At 38.4% G+C, this 18,601-nt stretch overlaps 1 protein-coding gene across 1 annotated transcript in view; it reads right to left on the reverse strand.

Annotated features, from left to right (window-relative positions):
• Positions 1-18,601, reverse strand: part of LOC116412985 (dynein axonemal heavy chain 3) — a 62,804-nt gene that overhangs the window by 33,116 nt on the left and 11,087 nt on the right. The window contains exons 13-36 of the mRNA XM_052903393.1: positions 18,389-18,573; positions 16,989-17,251; positions 16,506-16,663; positions 15,467-15,659; positions 13,577-13,803; positions 13,085-13,262; positions 12,097-12,359; positions 11,090-11,291; positions 10,779-10,949; positions 10,470-10,617; positions 10,150-10,348; positions 9,559-9,727; positions 8,859-9,052; positions 8,239-8,367; positions 7,371-7,572; positions 6,522-6,674; positions 5,937-6,160; positions 5,400-5,568; positions 5,012-5,117; positions 4,318-4,487; positions 3,515-3,629; positions 2,374-2,588; positions 744-950; positions 426-497 (exon numbers count right to left, since the gene is read on the reverse strand). Coding sequence (XP_052759353.1) covers positions 426-497; positions 744-950; positions 2,374-2,588; positions 3,515-3,629; positions 4,318-4,487; positions 5,012-5,117; positions 5,400-5,568; positions 5,937-6,160; positions 6,522-6,674; positions 7,371-7,572; positions 8,239-8,367; positions 8,859-9,052; positions 9,559-9,727; positions 10,150-10,348; positions 10,470-10,617; positions 10,779-10,949; positions 11,090-11,291; positions 12,097-12,359; positions 13,085-13,262; positions 13,577-13,803; positions 15,467-15,659; positions 16,506-16,663; positions 16,989-17,251; positions 18,389-18,573 — 4,312 coding nt within the window. The remainder of the gene's footprint in view (positions 1-425; positions 498-743; positions 951-2,373; positions 2,589-3,514; positions 3,630-4,317; positions 4,488-5,011; positions 5,118-5,399; positions 5,569-5,936; positions 6,161-6,521; positions 6,675-7,370; positions 7,573-8,238; positions 8,368-8,858; positions 9,053-9,558; positions 9,728-10,149; positions 10,349-10,469; positions 10,618-10,778; positions 10,950-11,089; positions 11,292-12,096; positions 12,360-13,084; positions 13,263-13,576; positions 13,804-15,466; positions 15,660-16,505; positions 16,664-16,988; positions 17,252-18,388; positions 18,574-18,601) is intronic.

An 18,601-nucleotide genomic window follows, 5' to 3' on the forward strand; every position in this document is an offset into this window, starting at 1 on the left:
TATTTAGACACCTCACATAATTTTTTCTTAAATATCTCTAATGGCTGAAATGATGATGATCTCCCATGGACAGATATCGTCAAGATACAATTTTCAACCGATTTCAAAAAGAAGGAGGTTCTAATTTCGGAGTTTTTTACATTTGTTGCCTCATAACTCCTTTAGTTGTAAACAGATTTGTAAAATTCTTTTTATCTGAAAGGATATACTTATAGATTAGTCCCATAGAAATTAAACAAAATCAGTTTAATAGTTTAATTTTTAAAGCAAAATAACTGGTTTTGTCACAATTGAAATGAGTTTTTTTTTTTTTTATGGAGGACAATCTTGTATAAGCAATATGGTTAAATCTCATAATTGCTTTTTCTCTTAGCAATAAAACAATCTCATCATAATTTTCAATAATAACCGACAATGCACGTTACCTTCTTCCCCATTGACGGTCCAAAAACGCCTTTTCTACGCTTATCCACTTTGGACATGATTATGTCTTGAGTCTGAAACAAAAAACCAATATTTTAAGTATATTTAGAACTACTTTTGTTATCACTATTACATGTCAACAGACATGGGCGTACAGAACAGACGTGGGCATCATATTGAACAATTCCTCTGAGCACAATCCGTTGTACAAGCGATAGAAAACGCAGAGTGAGGCAAAATCTCTTCTAAGGCTTAAGGGTTCGATACCGCTTACAAAACTTAAGTCACGAATAGAAAAAAGAAACCTAAATTTGTCTCACCTGATTGGCGGTGGTTCTAGCAGAGAAATTGATGGTGTTTGTGATGTACTTTTCCTTGGGTAGTGTAAGCAGGAAGTTCAGCACTAACGAGGACTTGCCGGTGCCGGTGGGGCCCACCAGCAGGATTGGGATTTTGGACTTCACCATCTTCGACACAAAGAAGCGGAGACACGCGTTCTCGTTTGTCAGGATAATGAGGTCGTTCACCTGGAGACGACTGAACATCTCAGAGAATAGACTACAACCATTTCCTGCAACTTTGCCTGCGTGATCTGATTTTTCTATTTCCTAAATTCTTTCTCTCGTGGAAGCAGGGATTGTTAGTAACACGGACTACCAGTCCTATTGCTAGCAATATACCCTGTCAGGTCGACCTCAACATCAACTCTCTGTGGTAACCATTTTGCTAAATTTCAGGTGTATTCATCACGGTGGGCTAACTGACCTGCCTTTTCCTCACTGGTGTCCCGCCAGCGTATACCGTTAGCGTAGGCGGAGTTACCATTCCATTATCATCCGTTAAAAAATAAGTCTCTCTCTATCTCTCTACAGAAGATATTTGAAAAAAACAACTTTTAAACGACTTCCAAAAAATGGAATTCCATCTAAGTTGTTATATGCTAAATTAATACATAAGATATTACAGAAAAATTTAAATAACCGAAGAAACTAAATAAAACCAAGCCATTTTTAGATATAATATCTATTACGCGAAAAATTTCCCTTTCTTTCCTATGGTTTTTTTTTTACAACACAGGGGGCAAACCAGGCGGCTCACCCGATGGTAAGTGACTACCGCCGCCCATGATCACCCACAACACCAGCGACATTGCAGGTGTGCTGCCGACCTTTTAAAAAGGAATATACTCTTTTCTTGAAGGTTATGTTGTCGTATCGGTTCGGAAATACTGCTGCTGGAAGTTGATTCCAAAGAATGGTTGTGCATGGTCATTTTATCCTAAAGCCCAGATGTTCATTTCCAGGTTTGCTACACAATATACTTTCATACACACTTACTAACTACGGTATATAAGCTTAGGTGGAAATATCCTATGGGTGTTGTAAAAGGCGACTACGGGAACTTAATGATCAAGGGGTAGGCAGCAGCAACCCTCCTAAAACATCACCAGAGCCTAACTGCGGTTGCTAACCCGCAACTACTGGTAAAACGCCCTTTATGGGGCAGGCCTATGTCCAACAGTGGACAGTTAACGGCTGATATGATGATGATGATGATAATATGAAAAAAAAATAATGTTACCTTTTTCTTTTAATGGATTATAATGGTATGGTAACCCCGCCTGCGCTAACGGTATACGCTGACGGGGCACTAGTGAGGGATGATAGGTAAGGATGAAAAGGAAGGTCAGTTAGCCTATCGTAATGAATACACTTGGAATTCAGCACGATGGTTTCCAGGGGGGGGGAAGAGAAGGTCGACCTGTCAGGGTATATTGTTAACAATGGAAATAATAATCCGCATTACTAACAATCCCTTCCTCTCCCCAATGTTACCCACTAGCCTATTAATTTTACAAATTGTTTTAACATTTAATGTGTTTTATTGTTTTCTCTCAGGTCATTGTACCCTATGAATGTAATAAATAAATGAATAAAAAATACTCCATACCTTGGCGTTGGCGGCGAGGGGCGCCTCCTTCTCCAGCTCCATCCAGGGTATCCAGGAGCCGTTGTTCCTCTTGTCATACACGTAGTCGAACACGGTGTCCTTGTCCTGGAACAGCTGGTTCTTCGTCAGCTTGAACGACTTCGGCTTAGGGTGCGCCGCATTGTTACCATCCAGCAGTTTACGAAAGAACAAGTCGAATTGCTTCCGGCTGTCCGCTGAGAAGAAATTTTCATTTTTTAGTAAAGGGATTAATTAGAAAGCAAAAAATTATAATCTGCCAAGTGCGAGTCGAACTCGCATACAGAGGGTTCCGCACAAATTTTAATTAAACAAAAAACAAATTACGATGTAACTACAAATTTACGGTTTTCGGTAAGATTCTAGGTTAACACGAAGTACCTTATAGGTTTGGATTCCCTTGCAAATATCAAAATATACACTATCTTTTGATTGTGTTTATCTAGAAGTTTGATTTTTCACGGTTTCAAAAGATTTCAGACTTAAGTTTATTTGATAGTAATTTCAGCTTGATAGCTCCACGCGATCCTAAGAAAAAGGGTCAAAAAGATGGACAACAAGGAGATCCTATGCAGTCAGGGGTCCCCAAGACCCACTGACAATAAATTATTTTTTAGCGCCCCCATTTTTTCGCCTACTTAAAAACCACTATTATTTCAAATTACAAATCATCCCCCCAAGCCTTTACACAACGCCCCCATTTTTTTTCTGGGTCTTTTACCGCCTCCCCTTTAAGTCTGCAGCGCCCACAAGGGGGCGTTTTCGTCCACTTTGGGAAAGGCTGCTATAAAGGATCCGTTTTTTTATTTTTTAAGGTAAGGAACACTTAATAGAACTTTTTAGAAGTAGTAATGGGCGTCAGGGGGAGAGAGTTTGGTAGTAATAGGAATGTTAGTCCCCATTGATAGCAACACAGTATGTAATTAGATTCCGATTGTTTCTTTTTCCACCGTTTATTGTCAAATTTTTCATATTCATATCAGCCGTTAACTTTCCATTGCTGAACAAAAGCCTACCCCATAAAGGGGGTTTTGCCAATAGTTGCTACACTTGTCAGGTAAGTTGGAAACCAAAAATTATAATCGAATATTACAATATTCCTAAATTCATAAATTATAGCTACCATTGAGCGTGGCACAGAGACCCCAGAGCAGCGCGAATATGAAGGTGCACTGCAGCCACACGGTGCTGAACTGCGTCTCGTCCTCCAGCAGACACGTGAACAGGCGGGTGAACGACTGCCAACGAAATATTCAAACCAAAGTGAACCTTTATACAAAAGTCATCTGCTTGGGTTGGGTACCTTAGTTAATCATTCGCAGTTTGGGCGCTGAACGGTTAATGCTAGGCTCTGAACAACGATCTGCCTGAAGATTAAGAATTTGCCTGAAGATGCCTCGTTTAGAGGTGAAACACATGACGCAAAACGTGCACGAACAAAATAGCAGTCAAAGATTGATGGCTAATATGGAAGATTGTAACTTCTGGTTGTAATAGTGGTGGTCAATCTTCGAATGTTGGCAATCACACACATACTAATGGTGGCGGAATTAAACGAAATAATTCTAATCAAATAAGATTATAATGATTCAAAGAGGCAAAGTCGCGAGAGTTAGGTACAGTTAAGTAGCAGACAAACAAAATAACTGGTACCTATTTGGTTTAATAACTAAACGGACTTCTAATTTTATAACAGAATAAATAATAACTCAACTTTAAAACTATGTTCTATAAGGATCTCAACGAATCCTGAGATAGTATCTCGGGACTCGTTTGAAGTTGTGCATGAATTCGCATAGTACGTAAAGGCCTTCATTAGTTAATTGCCCATTTACAGAAAACATATTTTAGAATTCTAGATTATGTGTAATTAAACAATAACGTTGTTTTATGAATTAAGTAAAATATTGGCACACTAATACTCACATAAAACTGATGTATCTCCCCAACGTGCACGAAATGCTGGCACCGCAGCAGCAAAAACTCGAAAACAGGAGGCACGAGCCAATCGATCAACTCCTGGATCAACTCGAACTGTTCTGGGATCAACTTTTTGCTCAAGTGTGTATTGTATGACGCGAGGAAGGCACGCCAACCTTTTTATTTAAAGTCAAATTTTATTTTTAGCCATCTTCAAATAACAAAACCATGCTATGTATTTTTCAAGTATTACTTTTAAAGTTAGAGATTAATTTCAAATATTTTTTATACCCCATTACTAGCAAATACTGCCCATTTTATGGCAAATGGTTATCATAGCCTGCACCACTTTGAGGAAATTTACACACAGATTTGAGCGTTTGCAAAAGGAAATCCCAGATAGATTTCAAAGAATGTGGTCATGCTATGTCATACAGTTTCTCTCAAAATACATTTTTCATCATCATCATCATCATAGCAGCCGTTAACTGTGCACTGCCGAATATATGCCTGCCCCTATTCTTTACCAGCAATTGCTACCCTTGAAAGGCTAGTTAGCAATCGCAGTTAGGCTTTAGTGATATTTAAAGAGGAACGCTGCTGTCCAAAAAAGTTCCTCGACTATTAAATTCCCTTAATCGCTTCTTACCACACTCACGGACAGCATCATAATTTTCAAATTACATCACAAAATATATACCAAGTTGCTCGGGTTCCATGTATATCATGCCGCAACGAGAAACCGTCGCCGGCGATGCAAACTCTAGATCCGCCGGCTCAAAGATCAGGTTCATTTTATTTGTCATCTGTCAGGAGAGAATACAAATCTTACTTATACTCTACTTCTAAATATGTAGAAAGCAAGTTGGGAAGATGAGTCTCCCCTACTTCCTTCCAATGGTTTAGCAGCAACAGTGGGACTAGCTATAAGAAAAATATGGACAGCGAGTTACGAAGAAGATTAAACTCAAAGTTGTGCTCAGATGGCTCTGGGTTGTTCCTTATGACAGTCTATAGTTCCACCATAATTTCTCTTATATTCAACAGTGAACAAGCAGCAGCTAAAGCGATGTGATGACTTTACAAACCTGTATGATCTCGCCGCTCATGAGGCACAGCTTTTTATTGTCGTCGAGCACCGTGTTCATGTTCTCTATCCACACCGCGTCCACCGGCCCGTCGAACAATATCCACTTGCGGTCGCGCGTTATTGACATCGCGTACTCACGGAACGCAATTGCTAGAACGCCATCGGACCTAGACAAGTTATGATTATTTTAGTTCTTTGAAGGGTGAGTAGAGAGAACTGAGTACTAACGCCTCGCATTTAGACATAAATATTTTGTTTCACTCATTTGCATAACTCGTTTCATGTTTCGTTCCTTCTCCCACTCCCTGACGTTAGAAAATATTTATTGGTTTTGAAATACAAATATACATATGAATTGATAAGTGAAGATGAAATTAGGTCAGTTGACCTATCGTCACAAATTCACCAAGGATTAACCACAATAGTATCCAGTGGCTACTTTGAGATCGATTTGACCAGGTGTAATGTCAGCTATAAGGCCACTTACTCACATCCTCTTATTCTTAAAATTTTAATTTATTAATTAAAGTTTCACCATTCATGCGAGGCTGGATCGAAGCACCCATAGAGTTGACCCATGGTGATCGCCTTCGGGTTAATAATCCTGTATATAGCTCCGAACTCCTTGTGCCTTGGCGGAGGTTTCATGAGCTGCAAGGCCCGCAAGGAGTCCGCCAGTGATTGGTAAGCTTGAGTCTTGCCGCCCATCGGTGGGCCTACAATCATGAACCCGTGCCGAACCAGCATCATTTCGTAGATCTAGAATACAAGATTCGTATCAAAAGCTATCTGAAGACCTTTATTAACACCAAATAGAAATGTCTATAGTTATGAAGTGTTTCACCTGCAGCAAATGCAATGTGCCCACAATGGGAGACCAGTTACAGGATATGAAGGTATTACATCTTAATCATCAAAAACAAGCAAATAAAAGATAAAAGGGGGATAAAAAGATAAAAAAGTCTAACATAGAATAAATAAAAATTAAATATACTTAATTTACAACATAAATCAAGAATGTAGTTTGTGAGTAAAACTTATTTTTAGAGAATACTTGAATTAGTAGCACTAACAAAGGGAAACTCTAAAATTGTGAAGATAATTAACTGTATTATCTCACTTGTATAATCTTCTCGAGGTACCACTCTGTGGCCTGGAGGTTTCTCTTCTCCAAATCTTTGTTTATGCAGCATAATAGCTCGGCGCGGTCCGGCTGCGGTATCTCCACGCCGGGGAACAGGTCCGAGTAGATGCCCGCGAACAACGGTACATCCTGGACATAAGTAGATGGTGATACAAAGAGAAGAACGTGGCTTTTAAACCGCCTTGACCTACATTTTAACTGTGCTTACTAAGAAAGCCGACAAATACGTGATCCTCTCTTTAATATATAATATTAAAGGAGTGTTCAACCAGTAAACTTGAACATTTTTCCCAATAAAAAAATCAACAACAAAAATGCTTAGTATTACATTAGTTTGTTCTTTTTCGATCTACTTATGTTTATTTAAAGAAAAAATTCAGTTTCACTGGTAGATCCCTCCCTTATGTGGATGGATAAATTTTGCGACTTCAAAAATATAGAAATTGAATGGTATCTAAAATTTGGAAATTGTTAATAATGACCGGATTTTAGAAGACCTACCTCCCTAAATTCTAGAAGACCGCAATGTTTATTTAAATATCTGCAAAATACCAATGTCCGGTCTATAACGGAACAGATATTTACAATCAATACGTCCTGTCATCACTGACTAAGAGTAGCCCTAAATTTTGTATTTTTTGAGTAGAATGAAGTAGACACAAATGAGTAAATGACTGAATTAAAATTTATTAAAAACATAAATTGATCTAAACTTATGACGAACCTTCAACAAACCTTGATTCCACAAATCTACGAATTTCAATTTTCTGGGCATCTATCAAATTATTTAAAGCTAGTAAGGCAATAAATTGAAATAAGGCAGACCTGGGAAAGGAACTTGGGCATGTTAACATCGATGATGGCCCTGAGGACGAGCTGCGCCTCGTCCTTCTCAGGGTAATTCTTTTTGAGCGCGCCGGAAGCGAGCAGCACGGACTTGACCGCGCGCATGCCGTAGTCGTAATGGTTCTGTGACGACAGTTGCTCCGAGCAAAGCTTGTAAGCTTGTACTATCTTACGCGCCAACCTTAATACATACATAAAAGGAGAAAGTTTTCAATTTATCTATATTTTTTATCATTGTGCTACCCATTGCTAATTTTGAAGCAATTTTTATATTTTTTGCAAACGATGGTGTTTATTCCCAAATTGAGCCCATATTAAGCAAAATCAAGCATAGTAGGAACAGTTAAAAATTAAATACGACAATCCTTTGCAGGTTAAGGATCTTAATTTTAATAATATGTGTTAATTGGAATTATATATTAAAGAGATTTTTTCAGGTGGTAAGATAAGCAGAATTCAGTAAAATTTCATATAGTTTTATAGTACCTACATTAATAATATTTAAAAATATTCATTCTGTGTAACTTATAAATAAAATTGTTTTTGCAAATTGCAACATCATGTCTTTTAAAATACTATGATACAAGAATTCTATATTTTAAATAATACTAATAATTCTTTATTGTACCACAAACATAAAAAAATAGCACAAAAAAAAGTACAATGCTAATTAGATAATTCAAGTGAGGTGCAGTTACATAAAGTACAAGTTACAATTTTTACAATTTATATTGAATGAGAAAAAAGTCTGCATTACCAGGAGTCCCCAAACTAGGCCAGACCTGTATCTTGGAGACTATAAATACATAAATCATACATACATCATAGAACATGTAAGTCCACTTACGGTCCGGCGTTAACAAATCCGTTGGAATATAGCGTGATCTCGCCAATCATCGCATAATCGGGTACCATCATGGCGACAGTGCGGAACAGAACCTTCAAGTTGTCTGGCAATTCGGTACGGCCCGCGTATCTGTTCGACAAACATAAATGGCGTTTCATGGAAGATTCTAGAACCGTTGTAAGGATTTATGGTTGGAAAAGTTATTGGTGCTAAATAAGGATGAAGTATACAAAATGACACTGAAAGGATGCTGATCAGGGCCGTAGCTGGACATAAGTTTAAGGTGGGGCAAAAGAACTTTTTGGTAGGGCATAAGCCATAATTAAGTGACTTTGAAAAAGCGAATCTGTCTAATTTTTTTGGGGTCTTTCATTTTAAGGGCATTAGGTCTTTTAAAGTAGGGCATTGCCCCTTTGTGCTCCCCTCCCCCCTTAGCTATAGCTATGATACTGGTACTTGGGACGCCTTAGAGTAATGTATTATGATCACATAGATCATAATTATCTCTTCTGACGAAAAGGTCAAGACTCACTTAAAAGAGGTGTATAAGATAAAGATCAGATACTCGATTGTCAATACTGCCCTGTGAATTAGAGAATAAATTCACAAGTGTAACTCACCCCGGATTCATTGTGATGAAGACTGAACAGGTGGGATTGAGGTTGATTTCGGTCCCCTCAAACACGAACCGCTTCTCCCGGCGAAGTATAGCGAGCTGGATGGAGAGGATCTGCTGGGCCACCACCGATAACACTTCCAGGTCTATCCGATTGAACTCGTCAAAGCATGCCCACGCTCCAGATTGCGCTAGACCCTGAACAAATATCATCATGGTCATCATTATAACGACCGATTACCGTCCCATCTATTGGGCATGGTTGGACACAATATTCGTCTAGAATGTCGCAGACTTACGGTTTTTTTTTTTATGGGTGAAAGTGGTATAGTAACCCCGCCTGCGCTAACGGGATACACTGGCGGAGCACCAGTGAAGGGTGATAGATGAGAATGAAAACAAGCCAGTTAGCCCATCATGATGAATTCATCAGGAATTAACCATGATAGTTTCCAGAGAGAACCGCAAGGAGGTCGACCTGTTTGGGTATATTGCTAGCAATGGGATTATCAGTCTCCATTACTAACAATCCCTTTCCCCCCGACTTGGCGGGTTAGGCATATTTACTTTGTAACTACTATAGGTAGGTACATACATTATTAGGTTAACAGATTTAAGCTAAACAAATAAATAAATTTTAATATTTTTCAATTAACCACAAAAATACAAAAATATTATTTTCAATACTTTATAACAATACTTACTTTGAAAAATTTACCAAGTGCCTTATAATCCAATCCATCTGAGCAATTGAAGACTACACACTTTTTAGCAACCGCTTTGGCGAGGTCCTTGGTGGTCTCCGTTTTACCAGTGCCTGCTGGCCCTTCAGGCGCACCGCCCAGGTTCAGTTTTAGGGCACTCATTAGAGTCCTAGAGGTACAATATACGTATGATTTATAATGAAGGAAAGTAGGCACTTTTTATACCATAAAAGTAACAAACAAGCATACAGCCCATTTGACTGTAATCAGTCACTGCCTATGAACGCCTGAAACTTTATTACGCTCTTTTTTAAGAACATACAAAATAAAAATATAATATACTCTTCTTGTCATCTCCTTAACTTCTTTCATTTAATCTTATTCTTTAGTAATTAATCGTCAAACAAGCCAACAGCGGAAAACCTGCTAGAAAGTGGACACCATGGCAAATTGACATAACATCATCATGAAAATCACAGAATGCCTTGACCTGCCTCGTTTCCCTCATGCGTAACATTCTTCGTTACTAGGTCTCTCTTTCACAATATACACCCTCCTCTTCGCCCTAAAATAATAGGTACAGCAAGTGACCTGAAGCATCTGTCGGTGAGCGGGGTAGCGACGAGGCGACCAGTGTTGCCCAGGTACTCAAACCCATACTCCACGTCCGTGGTGATCATCGAGCAGACGATGCGGTCCCCGCGCAGATAGTACCGCAGCTGGGAAATCCAGTTGAAGTCCGTCACATCCGAAACCTGCTTTTCCGCCATTTCTTCGAGAATCGATCGCCCTGTTACAAACGTTAGTTGGTTTGTATCTGAATAAAATGCATGCGAATATGTGAATCTGTAGCATCACCAATCGATTCTATAAAACATGATGTGCAACTGACAGTTGGTCCACATATTTACCGTGTACATCCAAGACAATGAGCGCTTCTATAGTAATCCGGTTGCCAGGGTCGAGATATCCCTGCACCAGGTACACCAACCCCGTGATCTGTTCCGTGCTGCGTTGCACTAATGCTGGTAGGCTGTTCGTTTCTATCGCTTCTATAACCTGAACATAGTATATATCCGAACTTCACTAAGCGGAAATATTATAAAAGCGGAATTATTATGAAAGATTATAATCTTTTTTTTACATTTACCTGTATTTGTACCGTTGCAGAAAACCGCTCTACATCAACAACTAAATTGAAAGTATCGAACTGGACTCACCTCAGCGGTATATTGTACGCAAGAGCCGGCCTGTACGATTTGTCCAGGCCAGTTGAGGACCCACTCCTCGCGTTTACTGATGGGGTAAGCGCCCACTGCCTCAGTGGCTACGTCGCGCAGACTCACGATCATTTGCTGCTCCAATTGCTGCAGCCATTTCTCCACCATACCCTAAATGATATTTATTGTACTCTTTAATGATATATCTCATCAGCTCTCCTTAAATGGGATTCTGCATTCTAAATTTAAATATTTTTGAAGTATTACGTGTGTACAAAGCATCTAGCCATGTATTTTCTGGTACAGATTACCTTAGCATCCGTGGGCTGTATACTACTCGACAATTTGACGACCTCGCCTTCAGCGGAAGCCATTCCGACAATCTCCTTAGCAGCATTGAACTCCAGTGTGTATATGCCTTCGAAGCACTTCTTCAGATGTGGTTGTACACGCATTGGATCTTTGGTCTCGGAGAGGATCTCGAGCAGTTCGTCGTTGGATAAGAAGAAGAATCTATTGATAAATGATTTTATATAAATAAAAACCTCGTTTTTTTATGCAACTTAGAATGGCAGACAAGCTGACGGTCCACTTGATGCTAAATGGTAACCGTCGCCTACAAACATGAACAGTACCATGGACATAACAGAGTGTACTGATTTGCCCATGATACCTCCCATGCGTTGCCATTCCTGAATACTCAGGGGTTATTCCAATTTGTTACAAATGCTATATAAACAACATCTATTATCTCCGAAAATATAAATCTTAAGCACATCTTTTACTATCACAATATCTTATTTCATAACAAATTAAATATTATAAATAAACGTTTGTGCAAATATTTAATCATCATGGACGCACGAACTTGGTTAATTCAGTCCTTTAGAAATACATAGAATAAAATAAAACAATCAGCCTCCTGTCACTTTAGATTCCAATCATCATCATCATCATATCAGCATTTAACTGTCTTCTTCTGAATACCTTAGGGGTTTTATCAGCAGTCGCCACGCTTGACATGCGGACTGGCAACCGCAGTTAGGCTTTGAAAATGTTTTAAGAGGGATAGTGCTGCTCATCCCTCGCTCTCCTTTAATCGCCTCTTACGACATCCACAGAAAAGGAAGCGGCCTATTCTATGCCGGGACCACACGGTAAATCATCATAACAGTCGTTAACTGTCCAACGCTTCTCCCCCATAAAAGTTTTTTTTTTAATTTAAGGTCCAATATGAAATGTAGGCATATCGAAAGCGAGCTTATTTTTACGGCTTCGAGACCAGACCATTTATTATTAATTACGAAATTTGACTAACCTCGGGAAGAACAGCCTCTTCTTCTCTAAATAGTCATTCAGTCCCCTCTGTATATCATCCAGCAGTGCATTGCTGTATTTCAGCTTCTTCAACAAACCTGGAAAGTCTGTGGCTCTCAAGACCATGGGATCCTTCTGTGTGGCTGCCATGATTGACCGCCATTCCTTATCTACGTCCCGGAAATTTCTAGCCTCTGTCGGCATCTGACGCATGATATCCTCCGACGAGAATATAGGCTCTAGATACATCCATGTTGCTTGGCACTAGAACGAGAGACATAGAAAACTGCATAAATATGAAAACTTTGCCGATAGAAAAACCTTCACATTAACTTCAATTTCAAATGTACGATAATGGAAAACACTATTTGCCAATCAAAATTCGAGATATGGCTGTAATCTCGACCCATACTACTTTGGATATCATTTCTATGATCTATCTCCTGCATTAAAACTACTCAATGATATTTTGAGCCAGTATCCGCAATTGGATGTATTTGCCTCCAACTTGCTAGGGTTTCGTCGGGTGGACACAGAGTATTTGTGTTCAGACGTTTTTGTTTAAGTCTTTTTATATTATTCTTGTTATATATGTGTAATATTCCTTTTTTATATATTATTGTACTCATGCTTTCCTGGGTGTGCGTATTGGAAGACTGTAAGGCTCACCCAGTGGATTTAATAAATAAATAAACAAATAAATGACCGTAACAAGGGGGATTTTTAATACAAACAGGTTTGGAATCGCATTACGAATTTTGATTGGTTTACTACGCGTCCTAAACGATAATATCTTCAAATGAACCAGCGGACGATATTATAATCAGAAGAATCAGCAATCTGTAGTAGTAATAACCAAGCCACATACTCGTAACTCTATAAATCCCTAGTAGATGCAGCAACAACCTCTAATATGTTGTAAGAGTCGAAAGAGATGATTTAAGACTCAGCAATGGATACTTAATGACTACAGATTAATAATGACTAACTTGAAGCCACTGGTCTAGTATATCTTGCATGCTGATCAGCTTCTCCTCCCAGGCAGCCATGTCTGCCTCGAACGCCTTCACGTACGGTGAACCACGCATCGTCTGCGATTTCAGTATGTGATCATCCAATTGCTGTTGTACCTCATCCAAACCACTTAGGATTCCTACGCCTGTATCCCTGTAGATACATGTTTTATCATTAAAGGAATCGTAAACAGGTTAATAACATGTAGACACTTATGTAAAGTCTAAAAAAGCACGATAGGCCTATCTGACTTCGTCTTCACTTCTCATTCCTCACTAGTACCGATCTTGTAAACAAATAATACAAGCTGTTCATTTTAAATTCTTAGGGAATATTAGTGCAGTACTTGCATATACATTAGAATACCAGCTACTAAAGTGTGTTGAACAGTTTAAGTTACACAAACAAATATTGTACTCGTGCAAACCCGGGGCGGGTCGGTAGTACTTTATAAATCTGTCACCCACCTGTACGGTACCACTTCGAACTTGACGCCGACCCATTCGTCCTTCATCTTTTTGAGCGCCATCTCGAGCGAGTACTCCTTGGAGGCGGTCTGTTCAATCTCCTCGAGCTGCGAGGCGTATACGTGGACGCCCTGCTCTACCATGTCGGCCAGCGTCGTTTCCGGCCCGTGTACCACCTCCACTCCCACCAGCTCACTGATGCGCGCCCAGTGACGGTCGCGCATGCCCTACGTATATAAAAAATTACGATCCCAAAATACAAATCCAATCCCAACATCTTGAATATTCGAAATTTGTTTAGTCGCATACAGCTCTGTTTCGAAGTCCTCTCAAAAATAGTCAAATTGTAAAATCCTTAAAGAGATGTTACCCAGTGAAATATAGGGTCTTTAAATAAAGCGTAAAAGATTGCTTCAAGTTCGCACACAAGCACAAGAAAGCTATCAATCATCAAAAATACTCTGCAAATTTATTAATATAAAGCAATACTAGACGATATCTGTACCTAGGGAGATATTTAATATAAGAGGGTCTTAATACGACTAATAAATGATGCCAAGCATATATTTTTTTTTAAATTTTGTCTGTCTGTAGATTTGTTCCGGCAACATGCAATTATTATTGCACCAAACTGACTGAAGCTTTCCCAATTGTATTCCCGAAGGTATAAACTTAAAGTCTGGTATATGTTTCACCTTGATACGCTATTTAAAAGTGATCAATTTTATTAGTTTTTCTACTTCTAAAATACATGCGTGTGTTAGATATTTATTTTAAATTATTTAGCTGACCCAGCAAACGTTGTTTTGCCATATACATTATTTGGAAAATATTTTTTTAGTCCATTAAAAAAAAAATATTGGGAAGGGTCACCCTTATCATTGAGGGGTATGAAAAATAGATGTTAGCCGATTCTCAGACCCAATATGCACACAAAATTTCATGAAAATCGGTAAAGCCGTTTCGGAGGAGTTTGGTAACAAACACCGTGACACGAGAATTTTATATATTAGATATTAATTTTCTTAAACATCTTGTGTTCAAATGTGTAGCCTGCATTTATTAATAAAAATCAGACTAACTACTTTAAATATAATAAAACGTTAAAATTGTTATTATACCAAATTTAGTAATAAATTATTCTTGTAATGTATATAGAACACTAATTTATATTTTAATTAATTTTATAATTATTTATTGTCATGATACTTGAATAAAAAGTAATGAAATTGTAAGAATCACTGACTTGTTCACTCGAATTCGGCCATGTAGATATAAAAGATTGTTATTTGGGTCTTGTTCAACAGAGCGGAGCGCCCTGACGTATCAAGAGTGAACAAGTATAGTGAACCACGTGGTCATTATATAAAATATATCACAATTGTTGATGGAAGTCCTAAAGAAGCTATAGTTAAATAAGTGTGAATGGATTAACAGAAGTTGGGTATTTATGTTATATTATTTGTTATATATCAAATACAAAGTAAAATAAGTAAATATATGATTTAATAGTATGATATCTAAATTAAATGAACTAAGTGAACTTGTGCTTCATATCTATTTATTACTAAGAGGCTTACAACATTTATATTGCTAAAGAATATATCACATACCGTGTAAAGTTACAATTACGTAATTAAATTACTATATAAGTCTATTACCCTACAGTTATTTATTTTTAAGTAACGAGCAAAAAGCTAATATATATATAAAAAAAAGATTACCTTATAAATAATGCCTATAGCATTAAGTCCGATTTTTACACCATATTTTATTAGTCAATAAAATTATAAAAATAAATAAAACACTTCACTAATGTAAAACGAAATTGCACGATAGAAATAAAAAAAAACATGGCTTGGTCACAAAATAATTGTCTTCAAATCGTACCTTATTGCATATAGCACAGAGCACAGGCAGCAGCACCTTGAACTTCTCCACCTTGTTGCGCACCATATCGGCAATGCGTTTAGCTCCGGGGTACTCGTATAGTTGTTTGCCAAGCTTGTATAGCAGCTTCCACCATGCTTCCACGTCTTCGGCGATTTGCTCCGCATCTAGTCCCAGGAAGGGACCATGGTACCTGTCAAACGATCAAGAAAGAAGAATTATAGACTGTTAACTTGTTCCGCACATTTCTTCCTGAAAACCATCGTTGTTAAGTCCTAGTGAATACTCTACGATGGATCAACTAGCCTGAATTTGTCTTCATTTTACAATATTTACATAAATCTTTATGCGAAGGTTATCACTTTCCATGACGTAAATAAATTACTAGATTGTTTACCAGTTGTTGTTATTTATTCATATCTATAAAAGTATCTGGGCATTACCGATTCCACCAGAAAGTCCGGAAATATTTATTAATTATTTTTCAATCCCATGAATGCTTCTAAAATTAGCGATATTTTAGCCCCTTATAGATGAGCGGCATTTAAATCTATTGGAAAATGAAACATAAGAGAATAAATAAGACACGAATCATTTCTCTCACGCATGCAATATTTATTTATTTTATTTATTTATTTACAAGAAACAACAATAGTGACAATGTGTCTATAGGGGGGAGAAGAGATTGTTAGTAATGCGGATTATCAGTTCCATTGCTAATAATATACCCTAACAGGTCGACCTCCCCGTGGTCCCCCCTGGAAACCATCGTGCTGAATTCCAAGTGTATTCATCACGATGGGCTAACTGACCTGCGTTTTCATCCTCACCTATCCTCTATCACTGGTACCCCGCCAGCGTATACCGTTAGCGCAGGCGGGGTTACCATTCCATTATCATCCATTAAAAAAAAAATATCTATAAATAAATTATTTTCCACATATCAAGGATCAAGCTGGTATCGAGTATTAATGGATTGCGACAACCATTTTCAAGAATGGAATAGCGTTTAAAATAAAAGGTCTTATAAGAAAGAGACCATTTTTCGTAACCGTCATAGAAGTCGAAAGCGGTGTGCCAGAGCTTGTGGAAGGGATCGACGCTGGCCAGCATGGTCTGCAAGCTGAAATAGACCGACACTTCCTGGTCTAGTAGGGTTTCTTCATTTATAATGTCGTCCGCTTCGTGCTTGTCCTCCTGTAATTAATCAAAGAAGTTATATGATTAAGTAACGGATATTAAAGTTCTTTGATAAACGCACTCTTGGAAATTCATTGCTGGACCGATTCCTTACAATGTTTCTAAATAAAATAAATAAATTAATTGCAGGAATAAATTGAATGAAATAATTAAAAAATTAAAACAATGTAGATAAATTAATTGAATGATGAAATTAATGACTTGAATGGTGAACCATCAGTGTTTGCCTTTCTAAGTCAAATAAAAAACATTGCCACACAAATTGAGATCATACTCCTAGACTGGAAACCGTTTAAACAAGGTAGTCAGATAACAGACTAACCGTCAAATTGTGGAAAATCTCGTCCACCTTCCCCACGACTTCTTTTAACAGATCCAAATTCAAAAGCGGCGGGTCAAACCGCCGGAATAGTTCCAATTCCTTCTCGTGCCGCTTCAGTTTCTCCTCGAAGATCGCCTTCCGGCTGCGCAGCTTGTCCTCCGCCATGTTCTTCTTGGTATACAGAGTCTTAAGCGTAAGATCGATGGTCTCTTCCATGTCCAGTGGCCAGAGGAACACGCGTGTGTTTAGGTTGATGTCTTCGACTGTGATTAGCGATATTTATATACAATTTTCGTTATTGTTGTATCAGCCGTTAATTCTCCACTGCTGAACATAGCCTCCACCCATAAGGAAGGTATTGCCAGTAGTTGCTACGCTTGGCAGCACTGCTGTATTTTTTTTTAATGGATGATGGAGTGATAAGCCCGCATGCGCTATCGGTATACGCTGGCGGGGCACCAGTGAGAGATGATAGGTGAATAATGAAAAAAGTAGGTCAGTCAGCCTATCGTGATGAATACACCTGGAACTCAGCACGATGGTTTCCAGGGGAAACCGCGTGGAGGTCGACCTGACAGGGTATATTGCTAGCAATGAGACTGTAGCCCGCATTACTAACGATCCCTTCCCCCCAGTACTGCTGTATTACGATACATTCAAACAATTATATATGAACTAGCTTTTACCCGCGACTTCGCCTGCGTGACTAGGATACATTGACTGACTGGGACAAAAAGTAGTCTATGTTCTTCTCCATCTATATAGTACCAAATTGCATAGAAATTGATTAAATCGTTAAGACACTATGTGGATACTTTTACTGTTACTGAAGATTTGTTTTAGTAAACAGAACAAAACTCTTTAGAGAGATGTTTACAAGCTCCGTTTGTTATTATATACCGAGAAAACTCTATAAAAAATTTAATAATAAAAAACAGTGCCTCTTCAGTACAAAATAGCTTAATAAATTAAATACACTATCGGGACTTAACGCAATGTGAACTTTTTTTACAGGTAATTAGCACCTTCATACCTGCTTCTCTATTGCTAACGTTTCAAAGTGGTGCAATCCACATCGAAAATTCGACAACTTTCTATTTTTTTTTAAATCTCAATAGTGTATTTAAAATATGTCAAAAAATCAACGCGAAATTTTAAGTTTTAAAATTTATCCGGATACAATGATAATAAATTCGTATTTCAGTGTTTATTTATATTCATTTTCAGAGTAGAAATTTGATAATCAGTCAAAAGTAATAAACAAGAGTGGACCAGTCAAGAGCAGATTAGTATCTAAAAGCAGCGCCCGTTCTTGAATATATCGGATAGGTTTTCAAAATTTCTTTCTATTTATTTAATACAGCGACCAATAACGATCTGTAAGAAAGTGGAGGACGTACAGTTGAGGTGCGCGTGCTGCATGAGAAAGAGCACGTACTCGGCGGTGGTGCGACTGCGCTCGCGCAGGTCGAACATGGCGCAGTCGCGGCACTCCGAGATGTAGCTGAGCAGCTCCACCAGCTGCGCCGTGGTCTCGGGGCTCTCGGACGCGCGCGCGCCCATCTCTTCGTACACGTTGCAGATGCTGTGCAGCATTTTTTTTTATTGGAATA

This window comes from Galleria mellonella, unplaced genomic scaffold, assembly GCF_026898425.1.
Source record: "Galleria mellonella isolate WM207_F2 unplaced genomic scaffold, CSIRO_AGI_GalMel_v1 utg139, whole genome shotgun sequence".
NCBI classification, from domain to species: Eukaryota; Metazoa; Arthropoda; class Insecta; order Lepidoptera; family Pyralidae; genus Galleria; species Galleria mellonella.